We start from the raw sequence: 21,186 nt of genomic DNA, 5'->3' as shown, positions 1-21,186 counted from the left end.
CATGGGAAAGCTGATAGTTATACAAATAAATACAAGTCTCGGTGGGCACCCTGACTAATTCGAGCCGCCTCGGTGAAGGAGCGGCAGGGCAGGCCCGCTGGATCAGAATCAGAGAGCGGCAAGTACCCTCCTCGCCTGGACCCAAGTGGTTATCACCTTCCTTGTTGTCTGTCTTGTGGTGCGCTTATCGCCAGTCGACCGTCAGATGGCATCAGGACCGTTTGCTCCTTCCTCTTGTCTTTGTCAGGGACTAAAAAAGCGACCCTGTGCCAAAGTTGCGCAGCATGTGGGTTGGTTTCCGTAACGGGCACCTGCACCTTCCCAGCCTGCACCGCACCTACCAAACCTACCAAATCTAAGCTTGTGCAGTTTCCCCAGACGTCTCACCTTCACACAAGTCCGGGTCTGATACTTGTCCCATTCAGTCCGCCGGAATTGCTCAGCCAAGCCGCATTCTTGCGTCGACGTGCATGGGCTTGGAGTGATGTAATGCTTATTTTCTTTTTCGCTCTCTTCTTTCTGGATCCCCTGGACAGCCGATGACGCTCGCTGGGCCACGCTGGCTGCTGCTCTGTTCCCCCTGGCTTGGATACGTGTGTATATCCATGTGTGTTTACTGATGGCCCCACTTTTCCCGCATCCTCGCCGAACTCAGCCTCTCCACTTTCCTTGATGATATCATTGGCTGCAAGGCCACCCTCTTGCTGCTTTCTTTTGGCCGGGATCGCATGTTCGTCTATGACGTGCATTTTCAGTCTGGCGATTCTTCTTCCCACATTTTTTTTCGACAACTCTATCGAGTTTCCCAGGCCAAGGCAACTGCCTACTTCTTTATATCTCTTTCTCTGAGTCCACCATCCCCCTCCCCCCCTCCCCCGGCTCCTCTTCCGCATGGAGATTATTTTCCCCACATCATTTGCAGTTGGAGAAGGTGGGATGCAACACAGCAGTACACCACGGTTTTCCTCCAATCCTCTTGAGCTACGAGCTACCTACTTTGGTCAAAAGAGGAAGGAACTGCAAGACAAGTCCGGCAAGTGCCCGTAGACGTCGTCCCTTGTTTTCTCCTTCTTTCCCCCCCTCCGCTACTTCCACTCCTTCCAACTTTTTCCTCCCCGTTATTTCCACACTTCCTGCCGTATCTTTTCCCCCTGACTTTTTGGTCTCTGCTCAAGCACCGAAAAAAAAAAGAAAAAAAAAAAAGTGGCAGTTTCCATGTGAAAGCCACCACATGTTGTTCTCCAACACGCGGCCGACTCCACACAACAAAACAGTTGTTGCTAGTGTTGTTTGTTTATGTGGGGTAAGAAAGACGCCAACAGCCACAATAGAGAGCTTAGCTCATTCGGTCAAATCAATTCAAATCAATTCACTTAGTGGCTGCTGACTGTTTGTTTGCGTGTATTGAGACAAATGGGCAGGTACAGGTACAGATACTTGTGGCTAGCCCAAAACATGTCCTTTTTGCTAGTTCACGGTGCCAATTATGCTCCATGGTTGTCTCTATTAACCCTAGCCAAGGGTTTTGTACTTACACTATTCATATCATTGCTCGCTCTCCTGGAAGGGTATCTATAAACGCACTTCACACCTTGACACCTTGCCGAGCCTGTTTCCACAAGTTTCAAGCTCTTGCTGGAAACAGAAAATGCGGACGAAGCCTTGGCCCAGGCTTCCAAGGCCCACACCAAGCTTCCCTGATTGGACGAGTCACCCCCTTCCCCCCCACGCTCACAGCCGGGGATACATGGAAGCGCCGGCGGACCCCGAGCCGCTTCCGGACTCGTCCATCTCGTTAATGCCCCACGTGTCCATGCTCATCTTGTAGCCGTCCATGTACTGCGGCGGCAGGCCCATGCCAAAGTTGATCATGAGCCGCTCAAAGTCAATGTTGGAGTTTATGGGGAAGTCGTTGGGACCGGCCATGCTCATGTCCATGTTAGAGCTGTTCCAGGCCTGGCTGGTCGCCGAGCTGCCGGGCGGGAACATTTGCGCGCCCTCGGCACCGGCCATGCCATTGGGCACCAGCATAGGCGTTGAGAGGTTTCCAGAGATGGGCCCCATGTTGGCAGATATTGGCGGCGGAGTATTAGTGGCGTATGCAGGAGCCATCGAGGGCGCTGGATATGACATGTAGTGTTGCTGCTGCCTCCGGTGTTGCTCCTGTTGTTGCTGTTGTTGCTGTTGCTGCTGCTGCTGCTGCTGCTGCTGCGAAAGACCTGCTGAAGAGACCCATGAGGATGCTGCGTCATCAAACTGCGGATGAGGAGACGCCGATGTGCCTGCGCGGTTGTTCTCGGTGGCGACAGCCGAAAGGACATGCAGCGGCGTGCGCGCCATTGAAGCCGGGTACTCGACGGCGCCGCGGGAGGAGTACATGGAAGATGGGGGTGGGGTTACCGAGCGGCCGGGGGTCTCAGGCGCATGTTGCTGTTGCTGTTGCTGTTGCTGTTGCTGTTGCTGTTGCTGTTGCTGTTGCTGTTGCTGTTGCTGTTGTTGTAGCCGTGAGGCTGAGTCTGGTTTATCGCACTGGGGAGATTGCTGTTGTTTTTGCAGTTGCGGCTGCGGCTGCGGCTGCGGCTGCGGCCGTTGATCCTGGGGATTCCCATCCGGGTGTGTGGGCAAGATTGTAAAGTTTGTCATTCCCGCCGGCACCAGCGCGCCGCCGCCGTCCTCACTAAGGGCCCAGCGGCGCAGCAGACACAGGACAACGAGAAACTTTGCAGCCGGGCGGGACCTGTTTCCCTTGACGGCAGCCCTGAACTTTTCCAAGAGCCGGTCGACATAGTACTCCATCTTGATGGCCTCGCGGGGGAAGAGCCGTGAGGCCTCGCTTCCAGGGACCGAAGACAGCAGATGGATCTTGACCAGGATCACCGTGGCGTACGACACGCGCACAAAGATGTAGACCGGCAGACACCGCACATTTTCAATGTCCATGGCGAGAAAGATGTCAAAGATGGTAATGACGGCTTTTAGCAGCCCGCTGATGCACGAGATGTGCGCTGGGGTCAAGGGATGTGGCGTGTTGGTGGCCGAAGGCGGCTGTGCGTGCGTGGATGTGTGTGTGCCCGAGGTGTTGGCTTCTCTGTCTTCGTTGACTTGGTCGTCGCTTTGGAGGACGACTTCGTACAGGAACATGGTTGTCAGCTCGAGAGCCATGTTGTTGGAAGCTATGCAGGGGGAGAGAGTGGCGGATACGGATGGTTAGTACAGTGTCTCGGAGAAATACAAAACAAAAGCCAAAAAAAAAACCCTCCGGTGGAGAAAAGAACAGCAGGGGCCAAGGGGGGAAAGGGTGCACATATATATATGCTTATACTCACATGGCTCCCCGTCCCGAACGATTTCCTGGCTCATAATCTCAATGGCGTCCTGGAAGCCACGCAGCGAGACCTGCGCTCTAATGTCTCCCAGACCCAGATGGCAGAAGCCGTCCTCGGGCATGAACTGGTTGCCAATGTCCTCGCACAGATGCAGCGTGCGCACCATTTTGCACAGCGAGCGGTCAGTCGGCGCCGCGTCGGGCGCCGAGTACAGCACGGCCAGCGACTCGGCCATGAACGGCGACCAGCGCAGCAACTTGGGCCGGCGCAGCGAAATAGCCGTGCTGCACGTGAGGTAGTAGCAGGTGAGCCAGGTGCGGCGTGCGACGATGCTGCCGGCGACCTCGAACGATTCGCGCGCGCCGCACACGATGCCCGGCGCGTTCTGGTTGAACGACGTGCTGCCCGCGCTGGCGGCCGCCTCAGCCTCGGCGAAGATCATGGGCGGCTGGCCGTGGCTGCGCCAGCCCTGGGCGAGCGCCGTCTGCCGGTAGGCGGCGGGCCGGTGCGTCTGCACGCCTAGCCCAATGTCGATGGCGATGGACGTCGACAGGTTGACCAGCTGGTAGAACTTGAGCTCCTCAAAGTGCTCTGGCGGCCAGTACCAGATAACGGCCACGTGCAGCGCCTGCACCAGCTCCAGCGACTTTTTGCCGTCGACAATGGCCCGCTCCGAGATGACATGCATGACTTCGGCTGTCAGGCGGCGCTGCAGGGCCTCGCAGTCCGATGAGGCGACGGACATGATGGCAAGGAAGAGCAGCGGTTGTTTGTGGCGGATGTCGGCGGCGCGTGTCCCTGTGGGGAAGACGACTGCCGGCATGTGCAAGACCATGGCCTCGTTGTACCGAGTGAAGAGTTCTTCCGCCTCTTGGAGCGTGATGACGCCGCGGTCTATCACGTCGCTCTCAATCAGCTCAGTGTATGCCCGGCCAGGCGTCGTGCCCTTGGGTGGCTGTGGAGAAGCATTCGTCTCTTCTGGCGGGCGGTCCGCCGCGTGGTCAAAGGAGCCATCGCGGTCCTGATAGTCTCTGTCGACGTCGCTGTCCCCGTTGTCGTCTCGCCGCCGGCGGCGCTTAGACGGGCGGTCAATCGAGCCAGGCGTTGCGTGCTCCGACTCTGTATTCCAGACCTCTTGCTGCCTGCGCTCCTCAGGCGACATGGCAGCGGCAGTGGCCTGGGCAGCGCTCGTATGGCGGCCGTCAATCAGGGCTTTGAAGCCGGCAATAGCCTCGGCGGCAGCGGCGGTGGTCTTGGAGCTCGTGGACGCGGGGCTCTTGGCCTGCAGCGAGGCCGTCAGCTCATCGATGCGCTTCTCGAGCTCGGAGACGCGCGTGTCGGTACGCTTGTGGCGCTCATTCGTACGCGCGCGGATCGACACGACGCAGTGGCGGTGGCTCTTCATGCATCGGCGGCACGGGTTCCCAAAGGCCGACCCGACGCCCGACTCGTCCCGCATCCATTCGCACTTGACCTTGAGCCCGCGACATGGGTCGCACGCGCGCTGCTTCTTCTCGGCAGCCGCGGCAGCCGCAGCCGCGCCGCTGGCTGTCGGGGCTGCGGCGCCAGTTGTTGACGAGCCCGTTGTCGCTTTCGGGGCTGCGGCAGCGGTAGCCGCGGCGTCTAGTGTGGCGGAGGCGTCAGCAGGAGGCGAGCGGCTGGCCGGATGTTGGATGTCGGCGGCGGGAGCCAGGTCAGAGTCGTAGTCGCGGTCGCGGTCGTGCAGCGAGGCGTCGGCGGGCGGCGCTCTTGAGGTCGAGCCGCGCAGGCTAAAGGCCGTGTGGGGCGGCGGCGGGCGTTCGGGCGTAGAGGCGGCCGGGCGCATGGAATGGCCAAAGCCGGAGCTGGATGCGGCAGAGGTGGGGTGAGAGTGGGAGTGGGAGGAGTCGGGGGAAGGTGCGGAAGGCGCCGCGGCGGGAGCGGAGGCAGATGTGGAGACGGATGTGGATGCGGAAGCGGAAGCGGGAGCAGCAGAGACAGGCGGTTGGTGTTCCGTGTGGTCCATTGTAGAAAGGGAAAACGGCAGGCCAGGCCAATTGGGGGAGTGGTCGGCATAAGTCAGAGAAAAAGCAAGGCGGCAATAAGAAAAGAAATAAAAAGATTAATGATAAAAAAAAAGAGAGATGAAAACGGACTCGTCAAAATAGGGGCGCCAACTGTGATCGCGGCCAAGCTCCAAGTGTCTGTATCTGCTTTTCGGCCACAGACTTTCTCCGATGCCACAATCCAGGACCAGCGTTCTCGTTTTCCCATCAGCGTTTTGGCCTGTTATAAGAAGACCGCATAGCCCCATAAAAAGCGCAACCCTAACGCCAGACATCAACCGGCGCAACCAGGAATTCCTTGGCCAAGAGCTGCTTAGGCGCGCCAGCCCACGGGACTTTTCGATTAGTAAACCAACGTCCAATTCTTGCCGTGCTGACAATATGGGCCCCAAGCCATCCAGGCGAGCCTGGCGCTCTCGCGGCCAGTCAGGTGAGCCAGGCCTCTCTCTGTTTAATTTTTTTTTAATTCTTTTCTGCTGCCTGTTGGACTTCTTCACAAATTTCGGAACATTATTGTACCGACCGAATGGGCGGGGGCAACGTGGGCGACCGCTCAGGAATGTCGGTGTTCGTGAGCGCCGACCGCCGACTTGCCGCCTGGAAGAAGCGCACAAAGGAAGAAAAAAAGATAGCCGAGCATGGGTGGGGCTGCTTAGGGCTTCCCACACAGATGCCGCCGCCGCACCTCTTCCATGGAACGAAGGAGCCCGGCGCGCTGGAGCTAATCACAGCGCTGCATTGCGGGAATTGGTGGCCCAAAACGGCAAGGGCTGGGAGCCTCGAGGGCTGAGAGCTGAGAAAGGAGGAGAAGGTGTCCTCTGGGCATTGTCAATTCTTTTTTTTTTTCTTTCTTTTTGTCTCTTTGGCCCCCACCACCACAAGAGAAAGCAAAGCTCAGGCAGGACACCACCTGTGCGTCAGGGAGCCCCTGAACCAATTTTTTTTTTAGGCACGCCGCCGTATTTCTTCTGGCTGATTTTGGCGCAGGAAACCCCAGCTGCAAGCCAGAAAAGCGGGCAAATTAACACATCACTTCGCCTCGCTTTGATACAAGCGCAGAGGGTTGCATTTCTGTTTCACAAAGTGTGGTTGTGCTTCCACGACAACAAGATGGCCGGAGGCAAGAAAGAAAGAGCCAAAGCACAAATGTGGCGCTACAGGGGGATGCGACAAGTGGCTGAATTGCTGTCGCGTCAAAAAGCAAGAGTCAGGAAACAAGAATAAACCCCCGTCCCTTCACCCCCCCCGCCCCGGAAAAAGCCGCGTTTTACGCCGCCCAAGCGCCACGACTCAATCAAATATCGGCAGCCCTCCCGAGCTTGAGCCTTGTGTTCGTTTCCCTCTCTCTTCTTGCCTTGTTTTTCCTTCTTCCTTCGCCCAGACCCAGATGTCTGCCTAAGCGCAGGTCACCAAGTACCGGGTGCTTAGGTAAGCTGACTGCCAAACACAAACACAAACATGCAACTGGCTAGTTAACTATTAACTAACTATAGTCACCTCTCTCTCTACTTGTAATCCCTCTCTTTTCTTCATATATTTCCATCCCCCCTCCTTCCCTCCTGCTCTCCCTTCGGCTGTGACCCAATCTGATCACTTCATGCACATCGCCAAATGCAATGATTTAGGCATTTGCGCATTAGCCGCGGGTCTAGGCCTGCCGCGAGGGGTTTCCTTTTTTTTTATTATTTTTATTTTACTTCTTTTCTTCGTCTTCCAGATTACCCGAAGAACGAGACAAGGGAGGAAAGGGCCTGGAATGCATTCTTTCATTCAGGCACCACTACTACTTTACAGAGGAAAAAAAAAGAATCACACCGTCTTGCCGTCCTCGGGCCCGAGGTTTCTCGGCTAACACATCTTGTATCCGAGCATTGACGTCAATGCCGATCCGGTCCCGTAACACAAAGCACGCACATGATCATATTTCCTGCTGTCTCTCCCTCTTCCCCCCTCCTTTAGTAATGGTTCAAGAACAGACTCCATTGGTATCGTCGAGCACAAACATGTAGCAAAAAAAGGTAGACAACGAAAATATAAAAGAAGACAGAAAAAGAAAAAAAAAACAAAAAAGAATCCTTCCAAGGATACAAACTGGTCATGGAAAGACAAAGCCAAAATAGCCTTCTCTCTCCCCTTTTCCGTCCCTCACCCACCCACCCCCTTCCAGGAATGCATATAGAAGAAAAACAAAAAGACAAGCAAATAAAAACCAGAAACAGGCACATGGAGCAAACTCTGCTGCTGCAGTGCGTGTGAAGCGAGAAACCAAAGAGAAGGAAAAAAAAAGACAGCAACAACAAGATTATATGGCCGGAACACAAAAGTTCATCCGAGATCGTGAAAAAAAAAACAGAGAAAGAAAACAAGGGGTAATAAAATCGTGTACACTCAAGATGAAAATGAAAATGAAAAAAAGAAGAAAAAAGAGGACACAGCGAGCATTTGTAGCCAAACTAGCTGTAACCTTGGGAGAATCAAAGAAAAAGAGATAAACGACGGGGGAGGATGAAAGAGGAACAGGAACCTGACATAAGCCGGCGAGCCGTGGCCTTCCATCATGCTCTACCCCCCTCCTTAAAACCGCGTCTCCTCGCGCAGCCGGCTTCCCTGCTGCAGCGCGCCAAACGAGCCGTAGATGGCGCTCTCGCGGCGCCGCGAGTTGGACGACATGGACTCATGCGGAACGCCGAGCATCATATCGTTGCTGCTGCTCGTCGAGCCTGAGCCGTAGCCGTGGCCAAGCCCGTGGCTGGAGGCCTGGCTGTTGCTGTAAAAGTGCTGCTGGTGGCCCGAGGCGGTCTTGGGCTGGTGCTGCGTCATGTCCCACGGCTGCGGCATTGAAAAGTTGGTGCCCAGCGACGACGCGCTGCCGCCGGGCGGCGGCGTCGGTGTGCCGCGCACGTTGTGCCGGTCGTGCAGCAGCGGCGGCGTCGGCGAGTTGCGGCTCGGGTCCATCAGGCGCTGGCGGTGGGGCGAGGCGGATGCCGATGTGCCGGAAGAAGTGGCGGGGCGGGGCGGAATCGGGTCAAAGGAGGGCGGGAAGGAATTGAGCGATGAGCTGTCCTCCTCCGACACGGGCGATGGCAGCTCGTACTGTTCTGCGTCAATGCCGAAAATGGCCTCGTAGTGCTGCAGGAACATGGCAAACACGGGCGCCGGTATGTTGAGGGTTGGCGAAAAGACAATACCGACATTACGCGCCGTCATCTTGTTCACAGTCGCGTTGTTGATGATCTTGATCAGGAAGGCAATCAGGTACTTGAGCAACGTGGCATTGGCCTCTGGGAGACGCTTCACTAGCTCGCCCAGCGCTGCGCACTTTTCCGACACCACAGACATCTCCATGACCGATAAAAAGTCAAGGTGAAGATCCCGAGTCAGAATAGCCGTCGGCAGCTCGCGGAGATACAGCTTGAGCAGCGATGCCACAGCGTGTATGTCGTAGTAGGTTTCGTCAGTAATAAGATTAATATCGCCTTCATTGTTGAACCGCTCCTTGAGTGCCTTGATGACAATGTTAGAGCCGCTTAGACGGAAGATGCCCTCCTCATTCAACGCACCCTGGTCGTCCAGGTACTGAATGCAGCGGTACACGACACATGGCAATGGGACATTAAAATCCACCGGCCTGTTGTAACGAACCGCGTCACCGAGCTGTGCGCCAAAGACTGGTCTAACAGGCCCGCCATAACTGGTTGTGCTGCTATCAAAGAGCGATTCCTGGCCCTCTGACGACGACCTGGTCTTGGCGCCAAACCCAAAGAAACTGCGCTTGCGCTGCTTCTTCTCGTCCAATGAGAGCATGTTGTTGTTTGATGTCGGTATATGGCTCATGCGACTGACAAACGTCGACCTGTCCGACATGATGTTGGTCTTTTGCGGCGCAGAAATAGACGGCACGTTTTCCTTTGCTGTGGGTTCTTGGTCACGGGGATTCTGCGGCAGCCCAATCAGCGTGTTACGGAAGCCCTCACGCCCAGAGCTCGCTGGTTTGAGTGAGTCGTATCGGACGCCAATCAGTGTCTCGGAGCCTGTCTGATGGTGCTGGGCTGACGAGCCCTTGGCTTGGTGTTTTTTCTTGAGCGTCTTCGAGTCACTGCTGATGCTACTGCTATGGCCCTTGCCTTTGGACGTATGCTCACCAGCGCTGGTAGAAGGTCTATCGCTATTCTTCGATTCCTTGTCCGTTTCAGGCTCGCGATATTCAACCCATTGGACTAGCGACTTCACCCACTGATCACGCTCGTCGTCATTCTCTGCACACAGCACGTGCTTGAAGAAGGTAGTTGCATCCTTTTTCTTGGGTTCCATAATTAAAAAGGCGTGGCGGTACTGGTTATCAAAGTCATCGTTAGACCCTGACGTCTGAGATTCGGCCTGGGGGGCCTGCTTTCCAATTTGCGCATTTAATAGTTTGATTGTGCCGAGGTGGGCTCCTCCAGGCGTCTCGTAGTACTTGAGCGTGGGGCCGCTGAGAACAAAGTACCTCGCTTTCCAACCGCCAAAATTCTTGCCCTTCTTGGTCAAGTAGCCACTACGAAAAGCCCCATTGCTGGGTGGGTTCTTGCCTGCAAGGCTCGAAGCCGCCGCTGAAGAATCCCAGTTCTCGTCAAAGTTGGGCGGAAGCGTATTGGTTGAAAGATATTTGCACAGATCAAGAGCCGTCGCCGTGTCAAAGTTGACATTGAGGGCATCATCCCAGTACTGGTCCAATGCAACCCGCCTAGCATCCAACTTGGCCGGAGAGTGGCCGCTGAACAAGGAACGATCTGGAGTTCGCGCAACAAACTGAGAAAACTGCTTGAGGCGTTGGTCAAGCTTCATGAGCGACATGGAGTCTTTTTCAACACGCCATAGCTCGCCATGATCTGCGCGAGAGACAACAGCCAAAGTAAACACTGGGTCTTCTTCAAGTTGCGTCAGAGAAATTAGCGACGCGCGCGACGGCTTCATCCGCGACGATGCGACACGCACACTGATGGAAGGGAGCGCATTAGGCGGCAACAAAAGATCCGGGTACTCTTCCGTTTGGAAACCCTTGAATATCTTGCGCCGTTCCGTCGAGCTTTCCGTGCCGCGGCGCGCAGGCATAATCACTGTCGCCTCCGAGCTAAGGTCACTCTGGGCAGACAGGGGCGTAAGACTCGGGGCCGATTCCGTACGTCCACTCTTCAGGGCCATTCCAGGGGGCATTGGAATCGCCTGGCGCGGAAGACGGGGGGAGGGCGAAGCAGCGTTAGCCTGAGAAAAGGCGCCCCGTGGAGAGGGACTAGCAGGTAAACCGGGGCTTCGCAGGGGAGCAGTTAGCTCTGTTCTAGCGATTAAATTCTGGCTTGACGCAACAGCTGTTGATTTTATCAGTCCATCAAGGGATGCTGGCACGTGATCGCGACGCTGACTAAGGCTTGTAGGTGACGGTGCGATGACAGATGGCGGTGCTGGAGTGTTATTGAAATTGGTGTTGATCAAAGGCTTGGGCGTTGTGGATTCACTTGGGGTCTTGTTCGACTGGGCATTGATTTCCTGGCTTATTTGAGCGCTCTTGATTCTCGAGCGATCATCCTCCTCCCGAGTCCGTCGCCGGCCACGTTTGTCAGTTGTAGTTTTGTCGAAGTTGAGCATATCCTCATAGTCGGTCTCGGTGCCTTCATCCTCGACAGTGTTGCGACGCTCCAGATCAAGACCCCGGCTGGACGTCTTTTTGTTGGGAGGGGAGGGGAATTGCGCCAGCTCTTGGTCGGCTTGAGGGGTCGTGCTTCGAGTTCCGTTTACCATGGAGGGCGGCGCTGGGGGTGGTTGAGAAGGAGGGGGGACAAGAGGACCTGCAGTTGTGGGAGAGGGCAAACTTCTTGAAGGGGGAATGTTCATATTGATGTGCAAATCGCGGACCTCGGTTTCCTGGCGACGCTTGAGCTCTGACGTCAACTCTTCCTTGTCGGAATTGAACTTGCCGTGGGCGAATTCTTCAGCGCGGGGCATGGCCTTTCTAGGGTCCAAGATCTCGCCAACTGCAGAATCTGGTGTATTCCTGTAGTCTGCCGGCGGCGTTATAGGATAGGGTGCTAAGCTTGCTGGTGAAACTTTGAGGTTGACGTCTGAATCTAAGCTGGGAGAGTCGGGAATTTGGGCGCGTATTGAAGTGGAATCGCTCGCAGCATCCACGTCTTTCAGAGGATCGGCATTTTGGCCGCCTTGCGCGGCGAGTACTTCTTTGAGCTTTTTGCGGTACTTTTCCTTGTCTTTGAGAGCACGCTCAAGGTCCTTGTTGAGGCCGAGAATCATGGCCCTTTGCTTGTCAACAAGGCGCCATAACTGGGCGTTTTGTTGGGTTTGAGAGGCCTTGTCCCTGAGAAGATATTGAATGACGGCTTCAGCACTCCCGGCAGTTTTCACCAGATTGTCAATCTCGGAAGCGGCCATGGGTGAGGGCTCGGAAGACCCAGGTTTCGTCTTGGAGGACATGGCAGATATGACTGAATCCATGGATGCCTGTCGCGGGCTACCAGACATGGCGAGTTCACGAGGAGCCGGGGGCCCTGTGATGGTAGAGACGGGCATAGGCGATGCGGTTGGGCTAGCCGAGCGTGGAATCAGCGGGCTTAGGATGACGGGAAGAGAAGCACTGCGTTCATTCGAAGAATTGCCAGAGGAGCTCGGTCTGTGATATAAAGCGTGATTGATTAGCATGCATTGTGTACAGGGAGATTTGGTACCGTATGCAAGGACATGAAAGCACGGAGGCATGCTGACGCAAAGACCACACAATAGGGCAGGACATGGCGGAGCACGACAAATTCCAAGGCGGTTTAGATTGTCAAGGCTTCTTCCAGGTTGCCTCCGGAAATAGTAGAACAATGGCCCTGGTTTTTCCTTGTGCTCTTTTGTCTTGGACACGGGAAACAGTGCGCCTTGTCCTGAAGTTTGTGAACGTCTCTGATCCGTTGTCTCTGATGGTGCCTTTTTCCTTGTCGTCGACCCTACAGATTGAAGGCGCAACTTACCGTGGCGGGTCTTGGGCCCTATTGGACGAGGTATCAGAAGACGAGTCGCTATAGTATACAGACTCGCTAGTCGGATCCGGGAAACGACTGGAAAGCGACTGTGGTGACTGGGCCTCGGCCTCAACGGCTTCGGTAGCCGAGACAGGCGGGTGTGTAGCGCTATTGGGGGCGGTTGCAGCGAGTCGCGGGAGTGGGAGGGCTGGTGAAGAGGCGCTATCGGGAAAGCCTGGAGCCGACGAGAGTATTGGGCGTCGCAGAGGCGCAGTGGCCGGGCCACTGTCGCGGTAGTTGTTCTTTTCGTCGAAAGTCGAGATGGACTTGGGGAATACAGTGGCGTGTAATCGAGTAGGAATCGGCCGGTGCAGTCTAGAAGAAGTGAATAGGGAGCACGCGCAGGAGAATTAGTTGAAGTTCGCCGTGAACGGTATAATGCAAATGCGAGATATTCCAGGTCGGGACAGGGGCAAAATGTCAAAAAGAAATGCAGGAGGAAAATGAGATGCAGAGAGAAAAGAAACAGCGGCCAGTGGGCAGCGCAAGAAGAAGCGCCAAGTCACGGAACGGATAGAAGGGTCGTCGTGAAGGTGGAAGCAGCCAGAATGATGAGCGAGTTCAGTCCAGTTCAGCAACAAGGAGAGACATGCAATAGAGTCCGGGGCCAAAAGGTCAAGCCAAGTGGAGAGTTAAAGAGCAAAAGAAAGCCAAAGAGAATTAAAACTCGGTCCAGGAACAGAACGGAAACAGGAACAGGGAACAGGGGGGACTGGGCCCACGGACGAGGGAGAATAAGGAAAATAGGAAAAAAGAAAAAAAAAGACCAGAAATTAAAGCACAAGTCTGGTCCTTGGGCTTATTTGCAGTCACCTGGCGCAACCTGTAGTTCGGGATAGGAAAAGAGAGAAAAGACAGGGGACTGCCAAGGGTATGTATGTTGTGTGTGTGTAGTTATGCTAAGAGAGGAACAGTGAGTTTGAGGGAAAAAGGAAATGCATAAGAAGCCCGAGAGATCATACGCTACTGTAGGACAGTCCCTCCCCCTCGAGGCAGAAGAAAAGGTGAAGGACCCGGCAAACTTGGGGCCAGAGCATCCGGGCTGCTTTTGGGGGAGCCCCACGTCCCGTATAGAAATAGACGTGGAAGGGGAGGAAGAGTCCGATCTGACAGAGGAAAATGGGATGATGCATAGCGAAGTGAAGCAGGCCAGAGACCAGAGACCAGAGATAGGAGAGGAGGGGACATGGCTCAAAGTCGGCCGGCTAATTCTGAAGCAGTACCAAGACCCTCACAGGAACAAGCCCCTCGCCGTCTCCAAAAACAAGCCAGCCGGCAAGCATATCGGATGTAGCAGCATGTAGCAGTAGCAGTAGCAGTAGGAGGAGTACCAGTACCAGAGGGGAAAAAAATCCCGCTTTGACTATAGTTACTAGCTACTTGTAAAGTCGTACAGTCCCATGTTGTCGTAGCACTGCTACTTTAGCTTGTACGTCCACCAGAGACAGAGGCCAAGACAAAGGCCATCAACGACACCAAAAGCAAAACGGGATGGGGCCGGCCAGGCGGGCGGGCGCAGAACAAAGCTGTGTAATACACAACTGGACCAGGGGCGGCGTTTTTTTGCAGTAGACCAGGCCCCGGTGGATTTTGTTCACCACATCATGTTGCTGCTTTTTGTCTCCGAGAAAGGAGCCCCTATGTTCCTTTGAGATCAGAGAGATCGAGCCAAGCCAGACACTGGTGCTGGTCGATCTGATGGCAGCTGTGGAGGCGCGGACTGGCTGTTTCTGCTAGAGTTGTGTGCCCTTTTTTTTTGCTCTCCACGGTAGCTTCCATTGACTTTCTTCGTTGCTTCTCTGGTGTCTTTGTTTTCTTTTCTTTCCCGCTCTGAGCGTCCCCTAGGACTGTTTTTTTTTGTTCTCGACGACTCCAAGGATCAACTAGCCCCAGTCACAGGGGGCAGACAAGACGAAACGTGAATTTCGATGGGCCTGATGCTTAGGTAAGGGGGACAAGAATACCTGACAGAGAGAAGGGATAACTAAAGAAGACTGCAAAGCTAGGAATACGACCGCTTGGCACAGCTGTAAAACGGTATGCTTTTTTTAACAGTGGGTGAAGAAACGGCATATACTCTTGCAAGTATATTCCAGACCAAGATCAAACACTTGAAGATCATCTTCGGGGTTGAGGCTTGCCGTGTCGGAGGCAGGCTGTGCTGGGGCGTCTCTCGGCCTAGAGGCACGTCTTATCCGAAAGGCAAAACACGGAAGAATGCAGGCCAGAGGCAGAAGCCGGTGATCAAACGGGCGCAAGAGAAAGAAGCCGGGGCAGAGCAGCAGAGGAGCAGGTCCAGTCCCGTCCGGCGCGGCAAGCAGCTGTGGCTCTGGCGCGGGAGTAGGGAGGGAGGAAGAGGAGTAACAGAACACACAAACACAGTAAAAACATAGACATGCCTGATGATCTCATGATTGCGGTGAGAGGTGACAAGGCGGTGAGGTGAGGCAAAGTGAATACTTCAAGGGGGACTCACCTGCTGTGTGAAAAAGACGAGGATCGCGCAGACGCGCCGCCAGGTCTGTACGACTGGTTTAGCGACCACGACTCAGGCGGCACTGCAACCTGCGAGCTGTGGCGCGGGGGGAACTGGTGGCCGTGGGGCGGCGGATTTGGCGGTTGATGGTGCAAAGCTGCCGCGTGTTTCTCGTTCTGAGACACGGCTTGGCGATCGACAAAGCGAGGAGTGCTGCCGGTGCTCTGGCCGTAGTGGTGGCTAAAGTAGCGGCGAGCTGGGTCAAGCGGTGTCGAGGGCGACGCCGACGAGGTCGGTGATGCGGGCGAGGACGGAGCCACATTGGAGTATGTGCGGCTTTTTGAGGCATGGAACGACTGCGAGCGAGGCGGAAAGGCGGTGGTTTGGGTCTGGAGCTGGAGCGCCTGGTGCTGGTGCTGGTGCTGGTGCTGGCGGAGAGGCAGCTGGCCGAGCGGGGGAGCCAGGATGTGAGGCGTGCTCTGCGAGTGGTGCAGTCGATGGGCGGGCGGCGGCGGCGGAGACTGGAGGTTCAGGTTCGGGTGGGATGGCGGCGGGCGCGACTGGGAATGGGACCGGGGCTTGGGCAGCTGGACCGGCGGCGGGTGTCTCTGGGCGTGGGCGTCGGGCTGTTTTGGCGGCTGGCCACCATCACCGTCCATCAGCGGCGAGGCGCTCGTGCGATGGGACGGGTGGGACATGGCGATAGTTATGCTGACAGTGGCTGGGCGGGGGCGCTCTCAGCTGGCCGTGGCTCACGGATGTTAGAGTTTTGCTGGGGGGTTGATTGTTCGTCTGAATTCCAGGCTGGCTTTTGGTGTGGCGTGGGACAAACTCGGCCACAGACGGCAGCATTTTTCGGCGGGTAGTTTTGGGGGGAGGGAATTGACGTACAGAAAAAAAAAAAAAGACAGACAGACAGACAAAAAAAGACACCAGACAATGTGCAGACGCCGGAATCCTAAAGCTGTTGGGCGTTGGGCGGGCGAGAGGTCCAATGGCCGCTGGCTCTGATATCTGGCAATGGAAATGCCGAAGAAAAAAAGAAAAAAAAAAAACGAAGCCAAGGCTAAACAAACATTGAAACGAAACGCGCGATTGAGGGCAGTTTTTTCAAGGCATGAATAAATAAAGGGCCACAGCGCGGGTTTGCCTGTGGTTCTGCCGGCCGTGCTTGGCCGAGATGCGCAATGCAGCAGAAGTAGAAGCAGAAGAAAAATAAAAAAAGAAGCACGTGGACCAGAAAAAGAGCAAGCGTCGAATCGAATTCAAAGTCAAAATGCGAGCAACTAGAACTAACCACCAAAGTCTCTCTCTCTTCTCTTCTCTTCTCTTCTCTCTCGCTCTCTGTGTCGATGACGTTAGGAATGTTCTCGCCCAAGGGAAGCCAATGAGGTTCGAGACAGTGGGGAACCAACAGCGAAAGAACAAGGCAAGAACGACCTGCAAAGAAGGAAAGAGAGAGGACAGGCCAAAGGGGAAGCCACGGAAAACTCTGCCATCAGCTCTTGCAGCTCTTGCAGCTCTTGCAGCTCTTGCAGCTCTTGCCATTCAAATCCCCCCAAAATCTAATTAACAACTGCCCAATCACCAACTATAGAGATCTTCACCCAACTCCTTCCCCCACCGCGCCCTCACCAGCTGCAGTCATTGTCAGCTTGTTTGCGTCTGCCCATTTTGACCGTTTTATGCTTCTATCCCCACTGAAATTATCCCGATAGATGCATCTATATCATATGCATCTATACCTCCTCGCCCTCCATGTCGACGAGTCTATGCTTTCTATCTTCATGCCACCCACCCACCGCCTCCCTTTTCTCTCTCTCTCGAAATCGCTTTCATCGGGGGATCGTCAAGGGCATAATTTGGCATCTGCACACGCTTGTCAGAAGGAAATTGGCCCGACCAGACAGATCCTTGGACTTGGAACACAGACACACCACACCACACCACATTGCACTTATACCCACTCTTATATCCGTCTACTTACATATGTATGTATATACATATAGGGCTCCAGGACTCACTACTACTATCTCACTCACCTGTACCACTCGTCGTGTTTCAATCTACACCAGAGTCATATATGCTCCGAACGCCCGTCTTCCTTCAAACAGACACATGTCTCTCTCTCTCTACACATCAGATCCCAGGCCTCTTGGTGTCTGTCCTCCACCTCCATCTATCCTCCTGCAAAAGGGGCCGACGACAAAACCCCCTGGAAAACCCTGCTTATCACCATATTCCGCCTACTTATCGTTTCCATGTCGTGCCAACTAATTAAACACACAGCTCCAACGACACCAACACTAGTGTTCTTTCTTTAGCTTGTGCACCCTGTGACCTGCATAAGCGTCGTCTAGGATGCAGCTACACTACATCCAACCCTAGAATATCAACCACCAACCCTTGGTGCAATCTCTCCTCAGTGCCATGAATGCACCTTGCTTGTGCTTGCTCCCATGGCTAAAACACCATCAAACAACAGAAACAAAAATTCTCTAGCCAAAGGACAGCAAAAAAAAAAACGCCCGTCGAGGCTTGGAACTCCCAGGGTAACCTTGAGAACATGTCATCTCCAGTTTCAGAAGCCCCAAAGTGCGGTATTTTTATCAAGTTGGACTGGGCACGAGTGTATCCGGGGTTACAGCAACAGGCAGAACTAGGGTTACCCACTTTGTCTCACCAGCGTCGGGTCTTTGACTTGGAACAATCATCATCGTCAACGTCAACACATGCATGCCATTGTTTGTTTGTCTTGGGGAAAGCTTTAGGTCAGATCAAATAACAACACAAGAAACCAACAACAGCGAAAGAACGGTAGAAAAAAAAAATATCCTAGACTTCAAAATCCTCTCAGTACCGCACATGCCGCCTTGCCCGTTTCTCCTCTCCCACCGCATGCGCCTCGCTATCCGAGCCGTAATAGCTCTCCCCGCTATCCTCCAGCCCGCCGTCAAAATACTCATACTCGTGCTCGTCGTCCCGCCCGCCACGGCACTCCCGGCACTCGCATCCGCGTCCGTGTCTCGCCTCTCTCGTCGCCCATGCGCTCCGTCCGCCCGCACCCGCACCCGCGCCACGCCACCAGCGCCGGTATGCCTCGCCGGGCTCGTGCGTGCGCGACGTGCGGTAGTGCTGCTGTGCCGCGGCGTCAACGTACCGCACCGACTGGCGTGGCGGGCTGCGCTCTGCGCCGCGCGACCAGCGGCGTCGAGGGTCTGCGGGGGTATGGGCGCGGGCGCGGGCGCGGGCGCGGGTGCGGGTGCGTGGGAGCGGGTCGTCGTAGAGAGCTCCGCCGGCACTACTCCCGCGCCTGCCATATCTGCCATCCCTGCCGCCGCCTAGTACATGCGGCATCGAGCGTGGCGAGTATCGCAAGTCACACGCCGACGCCGCGCGCAGCGGGGACTGCCCCGCACTCGACCGCCGACCGCCGGGATACACGCCCTGGCTGCGCACCGCGATGCCAGAACCGACAGACAGTGGCCTCGCTCGCGTGCCCCGCGCGGCATCATCGGGATCAAGCCCCAGGCCCAGCCCAAGGCCACCCACCGTCGCATCAAACGCGTTGGGGTCATCGTCAATGACGTCATCGTCGCTGGTGTCCAGGTAGGCCAGGCGCGACGACCGACGCGCCACCGCGTTCCACGTCGACGGCTGGACAGACATGCGGCGGGCCGAGAGCACGGATGATGCGCGGTGGTGGGATGTGGCTGCGGCAGGGGACACGGCGGCGGTGGCGCGTGGGTCGTGTATCACGACGTCGTCTGGCACGAGGGCTGCCGCCGGAGTCGAGCTGTGCCGCCGGCTGGCGTGCGCGTCCGACGGGCCGAACAGCGTAGCCATAGACGCCGCGCGGCTGTGCACCGATGCGCGGTGCCGAGGGACTTGGTGCGGCGAGGCCGCTTCGTCACCGTACTCGGGTGCCTGCTCGAGAAGAGGCGCGGCAAGCTGCGGCTGTAGGGCTGCGTGCTGCTGGTGCTGATGCAGAGAGGCCCGCTGGTGCGCTGCCATGCCAAAGGGCTGCGCGGCCGTTGGCATAGGCGTGTGCGTCGGCACGGCAAACGGGTCTCGGAAGTTGGGCGTGGTGGAGGCTTGGCCGTAGGTGCTAGCAAAGGGGGTGGAGATGCTCTGTCTGGGTGCGGCGGAGCCGGGTGCTATTGCAAGGGGCATGTCTGGCCCGGCCAGATAGGGTGCGTCCATTGTTGAGCTGGGAAGCAGGGCCATTCCGGCAGTGTCGGCTGATGCGAGGCGTTGTATGCTGTGGGTTAGAGTGGGGCCGGGTGCCATGGCGATGGATGTGCTGTGGGGATACATGACCCCGGGAGGACCTGCGGGGAGCTGCATGTGCATCTGAGTCGGAACTAGAGACTGCGAGTGTGCCAGAATCTGAGATTGGGCTTGGGCTTGGGCTTGAGCCCGCGCCTGCGCCTGCGCCTGACTCACACTTAGCCCCGGCCACACGCTGACCGGCAACTCGACCAACAGCGTTCTGCGCGACAGCGCGAGCGCGCGCCCGGCCGGCAAATCCAAATATACCATGGCATTCTTACCGTGGTCGCCCTCTCGCTCATGGTCCCGCGTGCGGCGCCGCGAGCCGCTGTGCGCATGGCTGTGGCTGTGGCTGTGGTGGTGGTGGTGGTGGTGACGCCGGCGATGGCGGCAGTCCCGTGTGGAGCCGGGAGAGCGTGAGCGCGAGCGCGATGAAGAGACGGAGCGCCGGGTCTTGTGCCCGTGCCCGTGGCTGTGGTGGCGGCTGTGGGAATGCTTGTGCGTCGGGACTGTGTGCCAGCCGTCGCATTCGGAAACGTAGTAGTGCCGAGTACCTATCCGGCAAGGTTAGCAGACAAGCTCGGTCATGGTCATGGGCAAGGGAAGTCCAGGTAGAAAAAGAAGAGGGGGGAGGGGGGAAAAGAAAGAGACGAGGAGAGATGCGGGGAGAGAAAGAGAACAGAATGGCAAATGCAAATAGCCTATAGATTCTTACTCATTGTCTTGTCAAGTATTCTATCTGGTGACAAGGGAACAAGCAGAAGAGGGCAATGCGCCAGAGAACGAGACACCAGGTCATCTTGATATACAAATGTGCAGTTGGCAGCACCACGCCGCGCCGAACAATGTAAGAGCAGCCGAAGAAGACGTAAATAGTACGCCTGCCTTGCAATAATAAGCGCTATCCCGTGGTCTGGACTCTCGTAGAAGACACGCATATCCTGAATTTTGGTCCGATGCCATGCATAATTGCCACCGTCCAACGTCACGATGACCGTTGAGAAGCTGGCAAATATCACGAGCCGCCATGAGCACCAGGGTGAAAGAGCAGATCAGACTTCAGACCAACTACTCTGACCTTCTCAACAATCAGCAAGTCCCGGCTAGAATAGACAAACTAGAGTTGGTACCCGATCTTGTGCAACATGACGCATCACGCCTTGATGTGTGTAAGTGCAAGAATAATAGTCAGCAACGCCATCATGCATTAAATCATCTATGGTCCAAACAACCGTACCACCAAAAAGACGAGGAACATTTTTGGGACAAACTAAGCATGAGCGCAGACAGGAAACAAGAAACCAGGAAATGTTGAACCAAGAAAACCGACCACGAAATCAACATCCAGAACCAAACCAATACGGGCGTCCCAAAGCTGGACGTCGCCAAGAAAAGAACCAAACAAGCTAATTAGATACCAATGACGTCCCTACCCGGGCCTCGTCTGTGAAAACAGACGATGAGCCTACAAGATCGAGGTTCTCCAACAAGAGAAGTCGACAGAGAGTGACCTCTCGGTAAGGGCAAGAAAAAAATAAAAACACTAACAGAAAATCTGTAGCAAGAGAAGCAAACTTCGTGTGCTGTTTATGAAGCCCAGAACGCCAAATCCAAAACAGGCTTACAATGCAGCAGAAAAAAGTGTGAAAAAAAAAGGAGAGGGAAAGAGTTTGTAAATAAAAAAAAAGTCCGGCAAAAGAACAAAAAATAAAAGTCGAGACTCAGATCAAAAAGGGGGTCAAGAAGACAAAGAATTAGAGAGTAAAAAAAGGATGATTGAGTGTATGGATATCAAGACGTTAGAGAGGGACATGAAAGACGAAAAAAAAAAAATAAAGGCAGCGTAAGTTGGAAGTGAAAGATAGTAGAACAAAGAAGTGAAGAAAAGAATAAGAGGAAAAAGAACTTGTCATCGCATCATCGCAAGAAAAACACTTCTTGGTGGTTGGCACATGTCATTCATGCATCGGCCAGGTACAAAAGGACTCTCCAACAGGAGATCCATTGTGCGGCGT

General features: G+C 55.3%; 3 protein-coding genes across 3 annotated transcripts; all 3 read right to left on the bottom strand.

Annotated features, from left to right (window-relative positions):
• Nucleotides 1–1,731: 1,731 nt before the first annotated feature.
• Nucleotides 1,732–5,331, bottom strand: BROUX77_006912 (uncharacterized protein; the record flags this gene model as incomplete). The annotated part of the gene is made up of 2 exons (XM_073751949.1): nt 1,732–3,173; nt 3,327–5,331. 2 exons carry the CDS (start codon nt 5,329–5,331, stop codon nt 1,732–1,734), a joined length of 3,447 nt encoding a protein of 1,148 aa, XP_073603059.1.
• Nucleotides 5,332–7,945: 2,614 nt separating this feature from the next.
• On the bottom strand, nt 7,946–15,597 carry BROUX77_006911 (uncharacterized protein; the record flags this gene model as incomplete). The annotated part of the gene is made up of 3 exons (XM_073751948.1): nt 7,946–12,029; nt 12,373–12,738; nt 14,900–15,597. The coding sequence occupies 3 exons, from the start codon at nt 15,595–15,597 to the stop codon at nt 7,946–7,948; spliced, it is 5,148 nt and encodes a 1,715-aa protein (XP_073603058.1).
• Nucleotides 15,598–17,752: 2,155 nt separating this feature from the next.
• BROUX77_006910 (uncharacterized protein) lies at nt 17,753–19,890 on the bottom strand (the record flags this gene model as incomplete). Its single annotated transcript, XM_073751947.1, has 2 exons — nt 17,753–19,725; nt 19,887–19,890. The coding sequence occupies 2 exons, from the start codon at nt 19,888–19,890 to the stop codon at nt 17,753–17,755; spliced, it is 1,977 nt and encodes a 658-aa protein (XP_073603057.1).
• Between the last annotated feature and the right edge of the window lie 1,296 nt (nt 19,891–21,186).

The sequence above is a fragment of the Berkeleyomyces rouxiae genome (genome assembly GCF_048999995.1).
Source record: "Berkeleyomyces rouxiae strain 22BRR77 chromosome Unknown BrBRR77_ptg000009l, whole genome shotgun sequence".
In the NCBI taxonomy this organism is placed as follows: Eukaryota; Fungi; Ascomycota; class Sordariomycetes; order Microascales; family Ceratocystidaceae; genus Berkeleyomyces; species Berkeleyomyces rouxiae.
The sequence above is the reverse complement of the archived record's forward strand: the minus strand, read 5'-3'. Positions and strand labels throughout refer to the sequence as shown.